At 42.8% G+C, this 22,827-nt stretch overlaps 1 protein-coding gene across 2 annotated transcripts in view; it reads left to right on the top strand.

Annotated features, from left to right (window-relative positions):
- Positions 1-2,216: 2,216 nt before the first annotated feature.
- The window catches only part of DHTKD1 (dehydrogenase E1 and transketolase domain containing 1), a 52,797-nt gene continuing 32,186 nt past the window's right edge, over positions 2,217-22,827 (top strand). For both annotated transcript variants that reach the window (XM_024734181.1, XM_024734180.1), the window contains exons 1-4: positions 2,217-2,468; positions 17,666-17,821; positions 19,448-19,659; positions 20,424-20,618. In XM_024734181.1, coding sequence (XP_024589949.1) covers positions 2,312-2,468; positions 17,666-17,821; positions 19,448-19,659; positions 20,424-20,618 — 720 coding nt within the window. In that variant the 5' untranslated portion in view covers positions 2,217-2,311. The remainder of the gene's footprint in view (positions 2,469-17,665; positions 17,822-19,447; positions 19,660-20,423; positions 20,619-22,827) is intronic.

The following is a 22,827-nucleotide window of genomic DNA, read 5'->3' as shown; positions in this document are numbered from 1 at the left end:
AAAAAAAAATATATATATATATATATATATATATCTTAGGAATTGTTCCAATTCAAGGCATAATGAGCTGCTTCATTCTTTTTTATGACTCTATAGTAGTCTGTTGTAAGGAAGTAGTATAACTTATTTAATCTCTTATTTTTTGATATTTAGGATACTCACAATCTTTTAAAATTTAAGTTATACACAATACAACAGTGAATATTCTTGTACACACATAATTGTGTTCGAGTGTGTGTATGAAAGTCTATCTTAGACTTTCAAATTCCTAGAAGCGGAATCACTGGGTTAAATGAAATGTGCATTTCTAATTTTGTAAGATATTGACAGTTTTCCCTCTATAGAGTTTGTACCATTTTACATTTCCACTAGCAATGTATAAGAGTGCCTATTTCTCATATATTTACCAAAACAGAAAACTTTTGAAACATTATGAACTTTGCCAATCCACATCGAGAATTCTTATCCAAGGTCCACAGGCCTCAAGAAATTTATTCCAGAGACTTCCCTGGCAGTCCAGTGGTTAGGACTCTGTGCTTCCACTGCAGGGGGCACGGGTTGGATCCCTGGTAGGGGAACTAAGATCCTGCATGTCGCGCGGCCAAAAAAAAAGAAAGAAAGAAAAGAAAAGAAATTGATTCCAGGGCTTCCCTGGTGGTGCAGTGGTTGAGAGTCCGCCTGCCGATGCAGGGGATACCTCAAACCCAAAAAAAAAAAAAAAAAAAAAAAGAAATTGATTCCAATTTTTGCCTTCCACTCAAAGTCCCAACTTCAAATGTCAGTCAGTGAGACCACCAGTTCACCTACATGAGAATCCCCACTCCAACTATGCACGCTTTTACCCCTGGTACATTCAGTACTCTGATCCAATCAACCTTTCAACATAAGCCTCCCTTCAACTTCTCCAGCCTGGACTGCATGGCTCAGTGCTATGAATTCTCCCTTGCCCCATATCTCCATCATACCTGCCTGGCAAAAATCCATCCTTAGTTAAATACAACTCCTGCCTACCCTGCACCTGCAAAAGGAGCTGAACATATCTGGAGAAAAACTCACAATCACTCTGTCTTGTCTGAGTCAAGTCCGTAACCACAAGCCTCAGTGGGCTCTTGGCAACCCCCAAATCATGACATTTCTGGGTCTGTTCACTTTCCCATCCCACTGCTTCATACCTTTTTACCCCTTTCAGACGTCCTCCCATGTCTTTTCACTCCCACTTTCTGCTGTTCATCTTGCTTAATCTTTCACCAAAAAAAGTTGAAGCAGAAAAGAACTTCATCATTGTTCCATGATTAAATCTATCAGCCTACCGAAACAGATACGCTTATGCTCTGCCTTTCCTCCTTTTATATTCTATGAAGTGCCCTTGCTCCTGTCCAAGGCTAACCTTGTCACTGTGGGAGATTGGAGATTCCCTTCTCTGGGATATAAAGGGACACTGATCTCATAATTACTTCCTTCTTTTTTATTGAAAACTCTTTTAATCACGCAGTTATCCTGTATCTACCTTTCCACTCCCATCTCTCAATACACACCCAATTCGCCGGCCTCTTGGAATCACTTGCAATGCCTTGCAGCCTCTCCCAGGCTTCTGTGCTCATGCTTGCCCCTCTCCTTGGTGTGCCCCTCACCTTGCACATTTACCTTACTCCACATGAAATCTTCCACGTCCACTTTCTCTTCACTCCTATTCTATCGCTTTCGTACAGGCTCCTTCTCCCCTATTTTATTCTTTCTCCCTCAATGTTTCTTACAAAAATGCAAATGGAGGGGGGATGTTGATTTTCTGGTTACTTCCTATGACCTTTCCTTCAAACCAAGTCCCTTGGTTTGAGTCCCAGCCACTTTTCATGCACCCTGTCGCTAATTTTTCCTTTCTGTAGGAGACTGCATCGTGTGTGTGAGGATGTGCTCTGGGGCTTCCAGGAGAGGGGTGGTGGGTGATCACTCCTGGTGGGAGACCGCAGCATATATAGGTATATCAAGGTTTATACCAGAAAGCCGGTAACGCTCTACTCAACACTCCCCATTTTCCCAAATCCAGGGCTACCCTCAGCCTCTAGGACCGCGCGACTCCCAGCGGATCCCGGGGCGTGGCTTCGCTTTGAAGGCCGCTGATCTAGATTGGCTCCGAGGGCCGGTCCTGGCCAATCAGGACTGGGGGCGTTGTCTCGAAGGCGGGGCTTCCCCTCGCCTACCCCCGCTCCCTCCTCTCGCCTCCCACGCGGTGGGTTCCAGGAGCTACCTCCCTGTGGACGCGACCCCTAGATCTCCCGCAGAAGTCTCTGGGCCCGGGGGGGCCTGGCGGGACATGGCCTTGGCCACTGTGGCAGCAACAAGACTGGGCCTCGGCCGGGCCCCTCCGCTCCTCCTCCGGCGCGGCTACCAGACAGAGAGGGGTGTCTACGGCTACCCGCCGAGGAAACCTGAGAGCCGGGAGCCCCAGGGCGGCCTGGCGCGCCCCCCAGGTCAGGGATTGGTCCCGGGCGGTGGGCGTGGGGCCTGGGGAGGCAGGGGGCCTTCCTGCCTGGCCTGGGGTGGGGTGCTTTTGATAGTTGGGGCTTCTAGGGGCCTCAGTGTGCGAGTAGGAGGGTGGGGAAGAACGTGAGGCGAGGGAGCAGAGGCGGACAGGCGTGCATACAGTCAGGGTCGGGGTCACAGAATGGTTTTGTGAGCTCTTGTCTTTTCCATTCCTTGGTCGTAAAACGTATAAGAACTTAGCTCTTTGCGGAGTCGGGGCTGCAGGAAAAGAAAAGTTCTAAGATATCCCAGCTCCTGGAGTTCACCCAAGGATACATTTCCAGGTCCGTCTCCAAAGCTGGTGTGAGCTGGGATGTGTGGGGATCGCGACTGTGACAGGGTGAAGAGGGCAGTTAGTAGATTGGTCTTGGACCACAGCATGGTATTTATTATCCATTTGTCTCCTCTGTGTAGCCTCTTTAATTTCAGAGTTTAGAACTCTTTGCTGAATTTAGAAACGTGTTACTCAGGTTTTAATGTATTACGAGACACGAATATCGGTTTTTGGAAGCTCTGTTGCATCCTCATATGCTAGAGACTAATTTTGAGCATTTGGTTTATGCTCCAAAGTTATTGTACCTTTATTCATCTTCACAGAATAGAAGATGAACACAGATCGATTATTAGAGGAAGGTCATTTGGCATCTTTGATCCAGTTATTGGATTAACAATTAGGAGCCCCTTCATCGTCTAAGCACCTGACCTTTGAGCAGTACATCACACACTGGAACCTCAATATTTTGCTTTTGATCCCAGGGGACATTTAGAATAAAACTGATTCTCCTTCTTGAGTCTAGCGGGTTTCTTTAGGGACAGGATTTTGGCCAGCTAGATTGCTAATCCCTTGAGAGTAAGACTATAGGTATCTTTTTTTTTTTTTTTAATTAATTTATTTATTTTTGGCTGTGCTGGGTCTCCGCCGCTGCGCACGGGCCCTCTCTAGCTGCGGCGAGCGGGGGCCACCCTTCACCGCGGTGCCCAGGCTTCTGACTGTGGTGGCCTCCCCTGTTGCGGAGCTCAGGCTCCAGGCACATGGGCTTCAGCAGTCGTGGTTCATGGGCTTCAGTAGTTGTGTTTCATGGGCTCCAGAGCGCAGGCTCAGCAGCCGTGGCTCACGGGCTCAGTTGCTCCGCGGCACGTGGGATCTTCCTGACCCAGGTCTCGAACCCGTGTCCCCTGCATTGGCAGGCGGATTCCCAACCACTGTGCCACCAGGGAAGGCCCGACTATAGGTATCTTATTTTACTTGGCAAATTGAATGCCCAGAATTTTACATGCCAACTGTCCTCAAACTGAAGCGTGCATTCAGATCACTCTGCATGATGTTAAAATGCTAGCTTCCAGGCCAGCCTCCCCCTCCCCTCCCCCAAACCCCACCCTAGTTCTCATTCAGTGGCCTGAGATGAGGTTCAGGAATTTGTATTTTTATGTCACTCTAGGTGATTCTCTAGCAGGACGTCCGTGGCCACCATGGCCAAACACTGTTATAGTCATAAGGGATGTATGTGTAAGATGTATTTGACAATCTCTTCTTCAATTAAGAACTTACTAGTGTGTGCTCAGTGTGCAATTATTGTGATCTTATTTGAGGTTTTCCCTCACTGCTGGGTCTCTGATTCCTATTAACAGCCTGGCAGTCGAGAATTAATCTTTGCTGGGAAAAGTCTGGGCTGGTGGTTCTCAATGAAGACTGTATCCAAATCATCCAGGGAGCTTTGGGCTGGTGTGGTTTGAAAAAATATCTCTGGAGTTGATTTTATCTGTATATAATCTTCTCTCTTCCCTCATCACCAACTTGTGCCTCCCCACTCCTCCTAGCAATGAACTTGCTGTGTTGTGGAATCCTTGGTGAACTTTGAAAGTTCAGTATTGAGTTAGAACTGCAGGCTAAGGGTACAATATTGTGTTGTACTGAGAGGATAGGGTAAAATCAATACTGAGAAATAGTTGTTTGTTGCAGTTATGGGATCTGACTTAAGGAATTTTTTCCTTATATCTTTTTTTAATACTCTGAATAAAACTTAAAGGCAAGTGGGCCGTTTTGTAACTTTCTTCAAAATTATCATTCCATGTAGATCTGTGACAGTTCTTTCTGTTTAAGAACTTATCACATCATTTTGTAAAAACTCTTTTTATAGATACTACTCCTACTAGGCTGTGTGGGAGAATGGGGAAGGAGATTACATATAGCTCACGTCCAAAGAGCTTGGTCACACATCTATACATACCTGCAAGGGAGACTGGAAACCAGTCTTTACTCAGGGTGGCTACCTTCCAATTAAAAATTATTTTGAGAGCGAAGAGGAAAATAAATGTTGGAAAATAATTAGTAATCACCACGCTCGGCCCCTTTGGCCATTCAAATATCCTAAGCTTTTCTTCCCAAACATAGAATGTACTCACTTCCTCCCTCCTCCATTAAATTCCTTAATCCAGCTCAAAGTCCATTTTCTCTGGAGAATGTGCAGTCCTCTCCAGCAGGTGTGGCTGTGGCTCCTTGGAGTCTGGAATTTTATGAACTGCTATCCATCCTGAATATATACACATTCGATGTACAAAGGAAACTCCCATCCACAAGAGGAAAGAATGAGGAATTTATAGTGGCCACTGGTTCAGACCAGTTATCAAGTCCTGTTGGGTAGGAATGATAAAGCCCCTTTATGTGGCTGAGTGGTAAATTCACTAGATTATCCGGCCCCTCAACTCTGCCCCTGTCCCTTCCCCTGGTCTTGCCTTATGGGTTCTTCTTCTTTTTTTTTTTTTTTTTAAATTTGCCCATTTTAAGGATGTAGTGTTTTGTTTTTTTTTTTGGATGTTGGGGGTAGGAGTTTATTTATTTATTTTTGCTGTGTTGGGTCTTCGTTTCTGTGCAAGGGCTTTCTCTATTTGCGGCAAGCGGGGGCCACTCCTCATCACGGTGCACGGGCCTCCCACCATCACGGCCCCTCCCGTCGCGGAGCACAGGCTCCAGACGCGCAGGCTCAGCAGTTGTGGCTCATGGGCCCAGCCGCTGGCATGTGGGATCCTCCCAGACCAGGGCCCGAACCCGTTTCCCCTGCATTAGCAGGCAGACTCTCAACCACTGTGCCACCAGGGAAGCCCATGGGTTCTTCCTTAACCTGTATCTTCTGAGGGCATTGGGGAGTGTGCCCTCCTTGGGGGCTGCACACCTTTCATGGTCTACTTTATTTTGATAAAGTTAGGAGCCTGAGAGTTACTTTAGGTAGTCATCAATTACAGATTTTTTATTTTCTGGCCAGAGTTGGGATTTCTTTGGCAGTTCAGTTTTTAATTTTATTTATTTTTTATTTTTTAAATTAGTTTTTATTGGAGTATAGTTGATTTACAATGTTGTGTTACTTTCTGCTGTACAGCAAAGTGAATCAGTTATACATATACATATATCCACTCTTTTTTAGATTCTTTTCCCGTATAGGTCACTACAGAGTATTGAGTAGAGTTCCCTGTGCTGTACAGCAGGTTCTTATTAGTTATCTATTTTATATATAGTAGTGTATATATGTCAATCCCAATCTCCCAATTTATCCTCCCCTGCCCCATTTCCCCCTTGGTAACTCTAGGTTTGTTTTCTACATCTGTGACTCTATTTCTGTTTTGTAAGTAAGCTCATTTGTACCATTTTTTGAGATTTGGAGTTGGGATTTCTTTGGCAGTTCAGGTTTTTAAAAAATTTATTTATTTATTTTTGGTTGCATTGGGTCTTCATTGCTGCGCGCGGACTTTCTCTAGTTGCCGTGAGCGGGGGCTACCCTTCGTTGTAGTACGTAGTCTTCTCATTGCAGTGGTTTCTCTTGTTGTGGAGCACGGGCTCTAGGTGCCCGGGCTTCGGTAGTTGTGGCTCACGGGCTCTAGAGCGCAGGCTCAGTAGTTGTGGCGCACAGGCTTAGTTGCTCCACGGCATGTGGGATCTTCCTGGACCAGGGCTCGAACCAGTGTCCCCTGCATTGGCAGGCTGATTCTTAACCACTGCGCCACCAGGGAAACCCGGCAGTTCAGTTTCTTAAATAAAATTCCTAGGACTGCAGTCTTTTTGCTTTTTGGATTTTTGCTTCTAGTCATTCCATGAGCAAGTTGCCCACAGTCAAAGAGCTCATCCGGGCCTAGTTTTTAAGCCTGCAAACCCTGGTCTTTTATTTACTGCTTCTACCCATTCTACTCCCTAAATTTAATGGTGTTTATTTTGAGACCATCTCAACTAATATGCTGTAGTGGGAAGGCAAAACCCTTTGTGTGATATTGAAGGCTCAGCTGGCTTTCATCATCTAACAGATAATGCTTACTAGAAGGTACTTAAAAAGGGGTTTCATCTTTTCTCCTATATCCGGCCAAGACAGCCTCTTCAGAACTACCTTAACTAATTGCTTCTACTCTTCCAACCTTGGCTGGGTCTGCCCTCTAGGTACTGAGGCCACAGATGGAGAAAACCTCCCAGTAGTGGAGTGAATTTCCCTCCATCTCTTCTTAATGATGAACTATCTCCTCCTTGACCTCACCTTTCTTCTGGGGCTTTCCTGAAGATGACAAGAAATGATGAACACAGACTACTGAGCTACAGGCTCCATGGGCATGCAGCCTGCCTTAAAAGATATCGCAAGTGACAGTTTTACCAAATGTCAGATAACATAACACTGCTTCAGCTTTCTAGTCTGAAATACCTGGGTCCTCAGTACCCACCACCTGACTGCTAAGCCAGTGTCATATACATTTTAGGTTCTGTTATGGCAGCAACCCACCTCCAGTAGCAAATTCAATATTGGATAGGATGTGTTCAGGGGCTGTGCCAGAGACCTGGAATAACAGTGGGTTGAATAAAGTAAGTAGAAGTCTGAGCTGGTATGACAGCTCTGCTCTACAAAGCTGTAGGGGCTCAAGTTTCTTCTATGTTGTTTCTTTGCCACCCTGTGGGTGTTGCTTTCAACTCTGGTCAAGGATAGCTCACCACTATAGCCACATACTGGCCAGCAAGAGGGAGGAAAAGGGGGAGGGGAAGAGAACACCATCCCTTTAAGGGTAAGACCCAGAAGTTGAAACATCACTTCTACTACCCTCTCATTGGCCAGAACATAGTCATATGGCCACCCTGGCTGCAGGGAAGGCTGGAAAGGGTATCCTTATTCTGGGTGGTCATATACTCAACCATCTGTTACCATAAAAGAGAAGGGAAAATGGATGTTGGGAGTTATAATAGTCTCTGCTACAGATGTACTTTAAAAATCTGGGGCAGACAACTTTTTCACCTTGTACTTCCTGTCACATTTTGAGCACTCTATTTCTCAAAGCCTTGCTTTCTTCATATTTTCACTAACTAGGATCCTAGTCTAGGTGTTTAATTCTGGCCTGCTACCAAAAAAAAAAGTTGAATTCAAGGGTTCTTAACCTGGGCCCATGGATCCCTATGAGAAGGTTTCAGGGGGTCTGTGTACTTTGCACAACTCTGTGTGTGTGTCTGTTTGTAGGCCGAGGGCCCGTAGCTTTCATCACATTCTCAAAGAGATCCATGACTTCAAAGAGGTAAAACTGCTAGCCTAGCTGGTATTATAATTTATAGCCTAGTTCCCTTCCAGCTTAGTCCAGTCTTTCTAAAACGTTGGTTTAACTGAGTCACTTTCTTACTCAGGTCTCCAAAGGCTCTACTTTGCCTCTCAAAATAAAATGCAGGTTCTTTAGGTTGCTACTCAATGCACTTCATGTTTCTTGACCTGTTCTAGTTCTTTCTTACCTCTTTCCACATAAATTCCCCCACTTTCCAAATCTCTTCTTCACTTTGTGCCTTTCCACTTCTTACTCTCCACAGTCCAGCTCCATTCCCAAGTTCTCCGTGACATCTTTCCAGACAACTCCAGGCTATCCTAATCTGAATTCCCTTAACTCTCAGTATGGGGCCCAACCCCTTGGACTGTATTAAACTTTTTCTAATTGTGTGCAGTTTTGTGCGGGGATCATCTTCTCATTTACATTGTAAGATCCTGCCTAGTAAAGACCTTGTCTTATATTCCTTTCAGCTCTACACTTAACTAAATACTTATTAAATGATTGATTCCTACTAAGAAGTGGAAATAGGGTTCTGTATATGCAATTTCTTTGTGACATTTAATACATTTGAATTTTGCACGTACAACCGTAACACCAAGAACTAAGAAACACTTTATATATAGGGTAATATACTGTATTACCATGTTCTAGAAAAAAGAAAAACTTTTTTTTTGCTGATGAAGACAATTAAGATTCATTGGGGAAAAAAAAAAAAAAAGATTCATTGGGTTTTTCCTTAAATTCTGTTTAACTGTGTGCTTATGGTCTGTTCTATTAATTATAGGAGGCTGATGAGGCCAAGGACACAGTTTAATTGGCTTTAGTCTTTCTTTTTTTCGGCCTCGCTGTGCAGCATGCAGGATCTTAGTTCCCCGACCAAGGATCAAACCCATGCCCCCTGCATTGGGAGGTGCCCCCTGCATTGGGAGCACAGAGTCTGAAGCACTGGACTGCCAGCTATGTCCCAGCTTTAGTCTTTTTCGTAATGCCTACCAGTTGTCCTACAAGGTGCCATCTTTGTTGAGAGGAATGACTGAGTTAGTGGGATGGATCATGTACATTAACTTTTGGTATTGGCAAAATGAATCAAAGGACAAACCCTACTGAAAATGGACACAAGGCATCCTCCCACATCCAAGGTGACATAGAGAAATGGGAGGAGGTATGGTCAAAGTTATGGTGCCTCCCTCCTCCTCTTTGACCTTCATCAGCCTTCTTTCTTAATATGTTTATCTTGGCCAAATATCAATGCCTGCATAGGATGACTACTTCATTTACTAAGATTTTCACTGTAGCAAGACTTTGAAGAGATATTGGATTTGCTTGTAGTAACCTTTTTGGGTGGTAGCGGCTTCACTAGTTAAAATTTGACCTGTGATGAGTGTCCTTGTAGCTGGCTAGTAAAACAGCTTGTACTTTAACCTCTGTATACCTCAACTTCCAAGTAAACTTGAATTTATTTATCAACAATCCTAATTTAAAATGGAGGTGGGTTTCCATACACATTTTAGAAGTATTTGTTCTAGTTCTGTGAAAAAAGCCATTGGTATTTTGATAGGAATTGCACTGAATCTGTAGATTGTCTTGGGAAGTATGGTCATTTTAACAATATTAATTCTTCCAGTCCAAGGCCATGGTATATCTTTCCATCTGTTTGTGTCATCTTCCATTTCTTTCATCAGTGTCTTATACTTTTCCGAGTATATGTCTTTTACCTCCTTAGGTAGATTTATTCCTAGGTATCTTATTCTTTTCGGTATGACACTAAATGGGGTTGTTTCCTTAATTGCTCTTTCTGATAGTTCGTTGTTAGTATATAGAAGTGCAACAGCTTAGGACCAGTGATTCATAGGCATAAATTTCATTATGAAGGATTTGGGTTATTAAAAAATGGCAGAATTTAGAGACCATTAGGAGATGGGAGCTGTAAGATTCCAAACAGTGTTTAGCGGTTACTGATCTTGGCGATCAGCTTTAGTAGTTGAAGTGAGGTTGCAGGTATGTTGCATATTAGAAATAATAGGAGCCTTGGGAATTCCCTGGCAGTCCAGTTGTTAGGACTCGGCACTTTCACTGCTGGGGCCTGGGTTTTGTCCTGGGTCGGGGAACTAAGATCTCACAAGCAGCGTGACACGGACAAAAAAAAAAAAAAAAAAAGAAGAGAAAAGAAATAATAGGAGCCTTTACTGGAGGTATAGGAAAAACAGTTGGGGAAAATCTTATTGCATTAGAGATTTTCAAAAATATTTAGATGATTTTTTAAATGTTTCAATGACTTCTAGTTATCTCATCCTGTTCGCTGTAGGCCCTGGACTTTCCTTTTCACTTTTTGTTATGGTATAGTGGGTAAAACACTGGATTAAAATCAAGCACACCTGAGTACAAATAGTTCCAATTCCAGCTTCTTCATTACCAGTGTCACCTTCTGCAAGTCACTTAACGTGTTTGGGCCTCAGTTAACTCTTCTGCAGATAAGGGTGCCTATTTCAGGGCTGTTACAGGATTAGATAAAATGACGTATCTGAAAAATCCAACACAACGTGTAGCACAAGTTAGTACTCAATAAATGGTCACTATCATTTACTATCAATCTGTGACTGTTGCTTACCTATTTCGGCAATGATTTAAGAAAGGAATCTCAAAAAAAAAAGGAAAGGACCAGAACAAGATTTCTATTTAAAGTTTGGTTTTTTTGCAAGAAAGAACTATCTGGCAAAATAAATTTAACTTATAAAGATATCATGTTTGAGATGGGAAGAGAAGATAGGATGTAAAATGAACTCAGCGGCACAGCCTAGGTATGAGTTTCTTGTACAGAATTCATAATAATATTATTCTGGTACCAAGTCTTGCCTTTTGATATGGTTACCTATGAAGTTCCTAAGTTGAAGCTGGTGGCAGCTGTCTCATTTCTTTTTTTCTATAAATGTCTGTTGTTTATTTATTTATTTATGTATTTGGCTGCATTGGGTCTTCGTTGCTGTGCGCGGGCTTTCTCTAGTTGTGGTGTGCGGGCTTCTCATTGCAGTGGTTTCTCTTGTTGCGGAGCACGGGCTCTAGGGCGTGCGGGCTTCAGTAGCTGTGGTGTGCAGGCTCAGTAGTTGTGGCTCATGGGCTCTAGAGCGCAGGCGCAGTAACTGGGGAGCACAGGCTTAGTTGTTCCTCGGCATGTGGGATCTTCCAGGACCAGGGATCAAACCCGTGTCCCCTGCATTGGCAGGTGGATTCTTAACCACTGTGCCACCAGAGAAGTCCCCGTCTCATTTTAATAGGGCCTAAGAGGGGACTTCCCTGGCGGTCCAGTAGTTAAGACTCCACGCTTCCATTGAAAAGGACATGGTTTCGATCCCTGGTCAGGGAACTAAGATCCCACATGCCGCACGGTGTGGCCAAAAAAAAAAAAAAGAAAAAATAGGGCCTATGGGACTCCAATTACGGAGTTCTCTTTCTTGGAGTCTTCAGTATTTTTATAGATAGCCAATGTTCCCACTTGCTCTAAGCATATGCTGACTTGAATGCAGAGACTGTGGATTGGATCTAGATATCTTGGGGGGAGGCTGTTTATGACCAGATGAGGAAAGAGAACTGTATTGACTTCCAGTTGAAGTACTAAGTTTAGTTTAGGTTATCTGTCAGTGTACTTTATGGTTAATATGAACACATTTCTTTCTGAAAATAAAATGCTATTCAACACTATCCAGTGCCCCCACCGTGTTTGCTTACAGCAGAGAATAAAGTGAAGTAGATATCCCTATCATAATGTTTTTTATTTGTTTGTTTTGGGTGCACGGCACGTGGGATCTTAGTTCCCTGACCAGGGATTGAACCCGCACCCCCTGCATTGTAAGCACAGAGTCTTAACCACTGGACCGCCAGGGAAGTCCCTCATAATGTTTTTTTACTCTTGTTTTAGCTAAGGTTCTTTTGGTCACAAGCAGCAGAAACCAACTCTGGCTATCTTAAGCAAAGAGGGGACTTTATTTGAAGGGTACAAGGGTATCTTCTAGAGCTGAAAAATGTTTCAAGTAATCAAGAAGGGAGTGAACCAAAGCTAACTCTGGGAATATTGGCAGAGGTTGTGTGTGGCCCGATAAGGCACAGCTGTTAAGGTACTTAGCTCCTGTGTCACCCATAATGTGTGTTGGGGGTTCACAAGACCACCCCACATTTAGAGATTCTCCAGAAGGGACTCATGGCACTCAGTCTATAGTTGTACTCATGGCTAAGGTTTATGGCAGTGATGTGATAAGGACACACAGCTGGACCATAATGGAAAAGGCACAGGAAGAGTCTGGAGTACCTTTGTGCAGGCTTCCTTCTGCATTCTCCCATGAGGCATCACACGGAATGCACTCCTCTTCAAGAAACACAGCAACATGTGTGCAATGTTCCTGCGCAGGGAATCCTATTAGAGTCTCAGCACCCAGGGTTTTGTTTTCTTTTTTTTTTTTTAACATCTTTATTGGGGTATAATTGCTTTACAATGGTGTGTTAGTTTCTGCTTTATAACAAAGTGAATCAGTTATACATATACATATGTTCCCGTATGTCTTCCCTCTTGCGTCTCCCTCCCTCCCACCCTCCCTATCCCACCCCTCCAGGCGGTCACAAAGCACCAAGCCAATATCCCTGCAGGGTTTTTATTGGGAGAGGTTCGTATAAGCACCCTCTGCATGTGCCAAAATCCCAGACTCCCAGAAGGAAAGCAGGTGTTCAGCCTAAACTACCTTGTTCTCCCAAACAGTCGAGGCACAGTGGATCACCCTTACCAATTAGGGACAGGTGAGGCCATTCCTGAAATTCAAATTCCCAGGCAGCAACCAAGAGCATAAACCTTGCAAGCAGGCTTTTCTAAGGATAGCAGTCTCACGCTCACTCTTCTCATATCTCTTAATTCCAAGTCTCAAATTCTGGGAAGATTGAATCTGACCCACCTTGACTCAGGTGTCTTTGGAATCCATTGACTCTTTGGGAGGCAAAGTGGAGCAATAGAGACATGGCCCTGGAACCCACCCTCTGGGACGGGAGGGTACAGTTCTCAGAAGAGAAGGACCCAAAGTGATCAGGAGGGACCCACTGCAGCCCTCATACGGCATGTTTGAGGGCTCTGGAAACCTTTGATCGGGAGGGTTCTGTGATGCCATTACAATACAGTGAATTTCAGGACTTCATTCATTCAAGTAATAACAAATATCTCTTGAGCATCTACTATGTGCCATTCTCCTGAGCCAGAAGCACGCCTCCAGTATTTTCCATTTTATTTGGAAGAAGAGCGTATATATCTGCTACTGTGGTTTGCCCTATTCTCTCTGGCTTCTTAGGAATTTAAACATCCAATTAAATTCCTTTGAACTTTCACAGATATCGTGAGCACTGAGTCATTTGGTCAGTATTATGCCTCAGGTGAAGGGATTCATTTTTCTCTTACAGTAATCCTTTGATTTATACAGTAACAGGGAGTTTTTTTGTGAAGAAGATATGTATTCTATTGCTGTGATCCAATCCATTTAAATCTTTTAATTTCATTATTTGCTACCAAAGTAATCCAGCTGAAGCAATTTTATCCAATGCATTTGACACTGAAACTTGGTCAGTTAATTTAACAAAAAATCATTAAATCAAGGATTATCATAATGAAATGAGAGACGCTTTACGTATTTTAACTCAAGTATGTTTATTTTTGGTTTTGTATATGCAGATCTTTAAAGTGAAGAGCACTTATGAAAGCAATCTGAGTGCGGAATCTCCTAGATTTTTATAATGTCTCCCCTAATGTTTACATTTCCCCATAGCAACAGCCTTAGGAACAAATATAATTTACTCTTACAAGCATATAGTCAACTGGTGAGGGCAGTGGAGAGAATCTGATCATCAGAAGCTTTCAGGGTGTATTTAAGTCAGTTAAATGGATACAATTTAAAGAGCTCTGGGAATTTCCTGGAGGTCCAGAGATTAGGACTCGGTGCTTTCACTGCCTTGGGCCTGGGTTTGATTCCTGGTCGGGGAACTAAGATCCCATAAGCCTCATGGTGTGGCCAAAATAAATAAATAAATAAAGAGCTCTACTGGACACGTTCATTACAGAAAACTTAGAAACTATGGTAAGCAAGAAAATTTTTTTTTTTTTTTTTTTGGCTACGCTGGGTCTGCATTGCTGTGCGTGGGCTTTCTCTCTAGCTGCGGCGAGCCGGGGCTACTCTTTGTTGTGGTGCATGGGCTTCTCCTTGCGGTGGCTTCTCTTGCTGCGGAGTATGGGCTCTAGGCTCAAGGGCTTCAGTAGTTGTGGCTCGAGGGCTCTAGAGCACAGGCTCAGTAGTTGTGGCGCACGGGCTTAGTTGCTCCACGGCATGTGGGATCTTCCCGGACCAGGGCTCGAACCCATGTCCCCTGCATTGGCAGGCGGATTCTTAACCACTGCGCCACCAGGGAAGTCCCAAAATTAAGAATTTTGTTTGTTTGTTTGTTTGTTGTATTTTTTGCGGTATGCGGGCCTCTCACTGCTGTGGGATCCTCCTGGACCGGGGCACGAACCCGTGTCCCCTGCATTGGCAGGCGGACTCTCAACCACTGCGCCACCAGGGAAGCCCCAAAATTAGGAATTTTGACATAGGATCATCCCTAAGTTTTTGGTCTATTTCCTTTATATATGTGGAATATATACATGCAAATGCAGAGACAAATATGGAGTATATAGATACTAATATGCTAGATATACTATATAATGAAATATATATTATACACCAATTTTAACAAAAATCAGGCTTATGCTATATATAGTGTCTTTTAGTCTTTTTCCATCTAAACAAACTGATGCTTTTCCAGTAAGCATTCTCCTACAGCATTATCTTGTGATGACTTTTGGCCAGTGGGGATTAGTTATCAACACTGTGGCATGTCCCTAAGAGGACTGGGGGTTTGTAGAGAGTTAGAGGACTAACTACAGGGGAATGTCAGTGAGGAATGAGGAGGCATTGACTCCACCTTCAGTACTGGAGGGATGTGTGTGTGGGTGATGAGTAACTTCACCTTCCACCGGTGTCCTCAGGGGAAAGCAGATTCCCGTGACGACAGGAGTATAAGCAATTGTTTAGGGAAGAGGTGAAGAAGGTAGGGAGACCTGTTAAGCATGGAACAGAATTCCAGAGGTCATAATGGAAGGATCTGGGAGACAGAGAGGGAAGAGATATGGGACTGGGTCTGGTGGAAGATACCAGAGCAGTGAAATGAGGGTCTGAGAGAAAACAGATGGTCAGGATGGATGGAGAACGTGCCCCAAGGTGGGAGACGAATAGTCCTCTCTCTCTGGCTCCTTCAGAATAGTAGGTGCCGCATGTTCTTCGGGGTGAGCAGCATCCTTTTGTGCCAACTCCCCTGTCAGTGTTCTAGAGTATCATTAAAAACGTGGCTTTTCAGTTAGAAATTTCAGTTAGAAATTGAAGCAGTGATCCCTGAGCTGATGTGGTTCACTAAAGAGAATGTTTTCAAAAGAGGGCTAGTAGAAGACTTCCCTGGTGGTCCAGTGGTTAAGACTCCGCGCTTCCAATGCAGGGTGCGTAGGTTCAATCCCTGGTCAGGGAACTAAGATCCCACGTGCTGCGTGGCATGGCCAAAAGTTTAAAAAAATAAAAATAAAGCATTAAAAAAAGGAGGGCTAGTAGATTGTGGTGAGAATGGTGATGATAACCCTACATATTTACCATTGGACTTACCCCACTAAGGATGTAGTTTTGCAGATGATATTGGAAGTCGTGGATGAGATCACCTAGAGAGAAAGTAGATTGAGAAGAAGACCCTGGGCAGACCTGGGGAGAACCAATATTTTAGAGGTGGACAAAGAGGAGGATCCCCTAACCCACTTCTCGCCCAGCAAAAGTGATTGAGGTTGAGTAGCCAGCGAGTTAGGAGGAAACCCAGGATCTTGCAATGCCAGAGAGCCCAGGGAAGCAACTGTTTTTATGGAGGAGTGGCCAACAGGGACAATGCTTTAGACAGATATATCTGTCTGTATTTTAGCCAGAAATATGAAGGTGTCCTACTTCATAACCAGAATAGAGACTGTAGCAAAATTATATATGACTCCTCCAGCTTGAAATCAGTTCATTTACTGGGATTGTTTGATGAGTTTATTAGACATAGTGTGGGTCCTCTTAACTGCCGGATTTGTGCCAACACATCCTACATATTCGTATGAATATTGAATGCATGTTCAACACACCTCAGTTCTTTCCTCTAAGCCTGTGACAAGAGATACACTGTGCAGTACCCTGAATACAAACCCCAGCACATAAACATGTAGCTCTGAAATCATTGTATGGCAACACATGTTCATAAAATGGTCAGTAAGTATTTCAAAATATGCTAACAATTTTCTTTGGGTTCTGAAAATAAACATGCAAATTTTTGTAATGTTCAGAAAATGTGTGCCCTTCATAGTGGATTTGCTCATCTTCAGAGATTTGTGCTTGATTTGTATAAGACCACCTTGATGAACTGAAGGTTAATCGATTGTGGGCTTGAAGGATTTTCTTCCAAATTTTAGAAGGGCTTTCCTGTGGGAAAGGGAAGAAAAGCAGCTTCTGGCTCAATATAAGAATCATCTAAGATAGAATTGGATTCATTGAAAGGTAATGATTCCCCCTTGAGTAGAGACTGGGGAATTACTCATTTAAGGCTGTACAAACGGGCTTTAAAATTTTTTTTCATTATGTGAGTAACAAGATAATTTCTAAGGTCTTTTCCTACTGTACGATTTCATGAGTGTATGGACCTGGGGTCTTTAAGAAATAAGGAAGGCTGGGACTTCCCTGGTAGTGCAGTGGTTAAGAATCCACCTGCCAATGTAGGGGACACGGGTTCTAGCCCTGGTCCGGGAAGTTGCCGCATGCCGCAGAGCAACTAAGCCCGTGCGCCACAACTACTGAGCCTGCGCTTTACAACCCGTGAGCCACAACTACTGAGCCCACCTGCCACAACTACTGAAGCCCACGCACCTAGAGCCCGTGCTCCGCAACAAGAGAAGCCACTGCAATGAGAAGCCCGCGCACCCCAACGAAGAGTAGCCCCCGCTCGCCACAACTAGAGAAAGCCTGCGCACAGCAACGCAGACCCAACACAGCCAAAAATAAAATAAATAAATTTGTAAAAAAAAGAAATAAGGAAGGAAATGTAACATTGATTTTGTAGTTCAAATTGTCTGTATTTCTAATGTACGATATAAAAAATCTCAAATAATAATTAAGAGGACTATAATTATCCATAATCTCAGCATTTTAACAGTTATTTTCAATTTGGGGTGTTTCCTTTAAATATCTATCCTCGTGCATAATTAGTTTCACAAATGTGTACTTATAGTTCTGTTTCCTTTCTGTATTTTTCAGTGACTTTCGCTCTCAGGAGATAAATTTAAGGAAATAAGTGTGTTTTCCTGGAGTCTGTTAGTCTTTAATCCTGAAAACCACTGGCAGCTGTGGTGGGTAGGAGCCGTGTGTTTAAAACTGTCCAAAGCCACAGAGGCTTCTTTGAAAAACTGATTTTGCAGCTTGTGGGCATTTCCTAAACTATATTGTTCTATTGTTTTTTCTCCCTGAATTAGTGGATCATGGCCTTGCCAGGTTGGTGACGGTGTATTGTGAGCATGGCCATAAAGCTGCCAAAATCAACCCCCTCTTCACTGGCCAAGCCCTGCAGGAGAACGTGCCTGAAATCCAAGCCCTCGTGCAGACGCTACAGGGACCCTTTAATACCACAGGTAAAGCCCATCAACAATGGACTATCCACGTGACAGTTAACTGCCAGTGAGGTGGGGCTCCTTTCTCTGTTCTTGAAGGACCCACATGCCTGCTGGAGCTGAAGCTTCCACGGGTGTGAGGGGACAGTGAGGGGCACATTCGAACACTGTCTGGGAGAAGCAGTGTTGGGGTTCTAGAATGGTCTTCTGATAGGGCCCGTTTCTTCTCTATTCAAATCATATGTACAATGGCCAGAGGGTACATGAAAAGGTGCTCAGCATCACTAAGCATCAGGGAAATGCAAATCAAAACCACAATGAGGGTCTTCCCTGGTGGTGCAGTGGTTGAGAGTCTGCCTGCCGATGCAGGGGACACGGGTTCGTGCCCTGGTCCAGGAAGATCCCACGTTCCGCGGAGCAGCTGGGCCCGTGAGCCATGGCCGCTGAGCCTGCGCGTCCGGAGCCTGTGCTCCGTAACCGGAGAGGCCACAACAGTGAGAGGCCCACGTACCGCAAAAAAAACCCCAAAAAACCTCAATGACCTATCACCTCACACCTGTTACAATGGCTATTGTCAAAAAACCCCCCAAAGATGGATAAACAACACGGTCCTGCTGTCAAGCACAGGGAACTATATTTAATATCCTGTGATAAACCATAATGGAAAAGAAAATGAAAAAAAATGTATATATATGTATAACTGAATCGCTTTGCTGTACAGCAGAAATTAACACAACATTGTAAATCAACTATACTTCAATTAAAAAAAAAACAAACCCAAAGATACAAGTGTCGGTGAGGATGTAGAGAAAAGGGAACTCTTGTGCACTGTTGGTAGGAATGCAAGTTGGTGCAGCCACTATGGAAAACATTATGGAGGATCCTCAAAAAATTAAAAATAGAACTACCATATGATCCAGCAATTCCATGTCTGGGTATAAATCTAAAGGAATTGAAATCACTATCTTTTTTTTTTTGAAATCACTATCTTAAAGAGATATCTGCACTCCCATGATCATCACAGCTTTGCTCAATCAGTATCAAAGATCTAACGTTTATTGTAAGAAACCATACACGATATAAAGAAAATGTTGGTTTGTTAAATTCATATTGTAGGCTTAGGCAAATGACTGATAATTGATTTGGTGCTGGGCCAATCACGTACTACAAACCTTTCTTTTCTCTGGCTGAGATTCAGGGAGATTTCCTTTTACCCTAGAATATTGCATTGCTCTCAATATTAATTCACATTAAGACCAACTGTGCAATAATAGGCATTGCTTTATAGATATTAATAAGACTTGAACATTTTGGTAGATAGATATTTCAGATAAAGGTATACATATGATTTGTAGCTATAAAGCAGATGAAAGGTAGGTTCACAATTTAGTTTGAAATGACTATAGAATCAAAATTTGGCATAATGCATCATGGCTCTGTTCGAGAGAAGGAAGATTTTTATTCCCTCTCCTTTTAGTACCTTTATGGCCTTTGATCATATTTTTAGTTTTGCCTTTAGAAAAATCTAGATAACCCAAGTTACTTGGAATGAAATGCTCTGAATTCAAATAAGGATCTTGGTATGTTCTATAATTAGTTACATGGTTGATTATTCTTTAAAACGATCCCTTTGATTCCATTTCATAGGATTACTGAACATGGGGAAGGAGGAGGCCTCTCTCGAGGAAGTGGTAGCCTATCTCAACCAGATCTACTGTGGGCAGATTTCTATTGAAACCTCCCAACTTCAGAGCCAGGAGGAGAAAGAATGGTTTGCCAAGCGGTTTGAGGAACTGAAAAAGGAGGCATTTACCACAGAAGAGCGAAAACATCTGTCAAAACTAATGCTAGAATCTCAGGTATAAAAGTAGCAGCTAATATCAAAGAAACAGGTCGATTCATTTTCTACAAAGACATATAAATATTGAAGAGAGGGAGTTAAGACATGAACTCTCTGAATGTAGCCCCATTTACCCCACGGCCTCAACACAAGGAGCAGTGTAACACATACCACTTTATTCTAAGTAGAAGAAAGTAGATCACCAAACAACAGAACTATTGGTTCTTCTCAGAGTCAATATGTTTTATGTATTTGTCGATTCCCTCTATAGAAGCCTGCAAAATCCTTAAGATCTTAGTTCTCTTTTTATTACCTGAAGTGATAGAAAAAAAGGAACTGTATGTCAAAGAGGCTCTCAATACAGATTAATGGGATTGAATGTCTGTCAGGGCTGTCATCAGGACTCGGGCATATCAAGATGACAAGAAACCTGTTCCCAGTAATGTGGGTGGTTGGCTAGTTTGCAGCCCAGATGAAATGCTATTGTAGAGCCCTGTACTAAAACTCAAGTCATGGGAAAGGCCCGGCATTCTGAGGGGATTCCTGTTGGGGTGAGTTCCTCTACCACTCAGGTTGTTTTCTCTGCATCCCTGCTGCTGTCTGGTGTCCTCGGCAGGGCTTTCCTGCCTGGCTCTGGGTGACTTCTGTGCATCTCTGCGGTCTGTAGTGAAGGAACCCTGTTGCAGCTGCTTGACGTAGTGTGGGGTCTTCTTAAACGTGTTTGACTTTGACCCAAGTAGTTAGCTGTCCTGTAATTGATGCATCTGACATGGTGTTCCATAGGAGCTTGACCACTTTTTGGCCACCAAGTTTGCCACGGTGAAGCGATACGGAGGCGAAGGAGCTGAAAGCATGATGGGCTTTTTCTATGAGCTGCTGAAAATGGCGGCCTACAGCGGGGTAACCGATGTCATTATTGGGATGCCACATAGAGGGAGGCTGAACTTATTGACAGGCCTTCTGCAGTTCCCTCCAGAGGTAAAAGACTTTCTATGTTTTCCACTATTCATGTACAATTGACTATAAAAGAATAAAACCAATGGTAATAACTGGTTTTAGAAAACCGACTAAGCATATGAGCCATTTGTCCAGGAGACAGCTTAGTTAATTTTTTTTTTGATTTGAATTTTATTTTATTTGTTTATTTTTATACAGCGTGTTCTTATCAGTTATCTATTTTATACATATTAGTGTATATATGTCAATCCCAGTCTCTCAATTCATTCCCCCCCGCCCGCCGCCACTTTCCCCCCTTGGTGTCCATACATTTGTTCTCTACATCTGTGTCTCTATTTCTGCCTTGCAAACTGGTTCATCTGTACTGTTTTTCTAGATTCCACATATGTGTTAATATATAATATTTGTTTTTCTCTTTCTGACTTACTTCAGCTTAGTTAATTGATGAAACCTGTTGCTGTTGAATGGCCCTCTTCTTTTTCCTTTTGTTTGTTTATTCTTTTGGCTGTGCCATGTGAAATGTGGGATCTTAGGTCCCCAACTAGGGATCGAACCCGCATCCCCTGCTGTGGAAGCGTGGAGTCTCAACCACTGGACCACCAGTGAAGTCCCTGGACCTGGCATTTAGGTTGATTTTCTGTATCAACTTACAGAGGTTCTTCACTCAGGGAAGTGAAAAGTTAGTTTGTTTCCTACGGATGATACAAACAGATAAATTCTGTTTTTCAAAGCATGCTTCCCCTACTTCATAAAAATCATTCAGACAAACACAAAGATCTGTGCAATTTGATACAATTTTACCTTACAAAAAAGTCATTTTTACCTTCCACTTATTTGCAGTTTATAGTTAATAGATTGTATGAAACTAGTTACACATTGTTATCTCAAGAGACCCCTCTAAGTGAGTGGTTTTATGGGTTATTGGATCTTTGTGTTCCTGTTCTGTCCAACTCAGCTGCTCTGTAAGTCTCGAAAGACTTGAGGGTCAGGATGGAAGATTTGATGTCAGGGAGCATCAGAGGGACTCAATGTCTGATAAGGTTGTGGCCCTTACGCGTGGATAAACCTCATTACTGTTCTTGGCCAGGAGATTAAAAATAATTATAAACGTTAAAGGACCTTTCAAAGTTAGATGGAGTTAATGGAGCCTATGGAAGGATGTGTTATCCTTGAGAATATTAGAAGAAACACATGGGAACCCTAGTACGCTGTTGGTAGGAATGTAAATTGGTGCAGCCACTGTGGAAAACAGTATGGAGGATCCTCAAAAAACTAGAAATAGAACCACCATATGACCCAGAAATTCCATTCCTGGGTATATATCTGAAGAAAATGAAAACACTAATTTGAAAAGATATATGCACCTCAATGTTCATAGCAGTATTATTTACAATAGCCGATACAGAAGCAGCCTAAGTGTCCATCAACAGATGAATGGATAAAGAAGATGTGATACACACACACACACACACACACACACACACACACACACACACAATGGAATACTACTCAGCCATAAAAAAGAATGAAAATTTGCCATTTGAAACAACATGGATGGACTTTCAGGGTATTGTGCTTAGTGAAATAAGCCACACAAAGCTAAATACTGTATGTTGTCACTTATATGTGGAATCTAAAAAATAAAACAAACTAATGACTATAACAAAAAAGAAACAGACTCACTAAGAGAACAAACTAGTGGTTACCAGTGGGGAGAGGGAATCAGGGAAGGGCAGTATAGCAGTAGGGGATTGAAAGATACAAACTACTTTGTAAAAAATAAATAAGCTACAAGGATATATTGTACAACACAGAGAATATAGCCAATATTTTATAATAACTATAAACAGTATAATCTCTAAAAATTTTGAATCACTACGTTGTACACCTGAAATTTATATAATATTGTAAATCAACTATACCTCAATTCTAAAAATAATTTTTTAATGAAAAAAATATATGTGATGTCATGTCTAGGGGCCAAGCTTTACCTTTATTATTCATACCTCAGTGTTTCTGATGCTAAGAGACTGGTAACCAGCTTTGAAAAGACACCTTAGAAAAGGTAGAATACAACAGAATAAAGTAATGGACAGATGGAGACATGTGCTTACATACCTGCAGAAATTCTCTCTCTCTCTTTTTTTTTTTTTTTTTTTTTGCCTGCTCCATGCGGCTTGCGGCTTGTGGGATCTTAGTTCCCTGACCAGGGATGGAATCTGCGCCCTCG

Source organism: Neophocaena asiaeorientalis, unplaced genomic scaffold, assembly GCF_003031525.2.
Source record: "Neophocaena asiaeorientalis asiaeorientalis breed wild unplaced genomic scaffold, Neophocaena_asiaeorientalis_V1.1 scaffold120, whole genome shotgun sequence".
Taxonomy (NCBI): Eukaryota; Metazoa; Chordata; class Mammalia; order Artiodactyla; family Phocoenidae; genus Neophocaena; species Neophocaena asiaeorientalis.
Note: the sequence above shows the minus strand (reverse complement) of the source record. Positions and strands in the feature narration are given on the sequence as shown.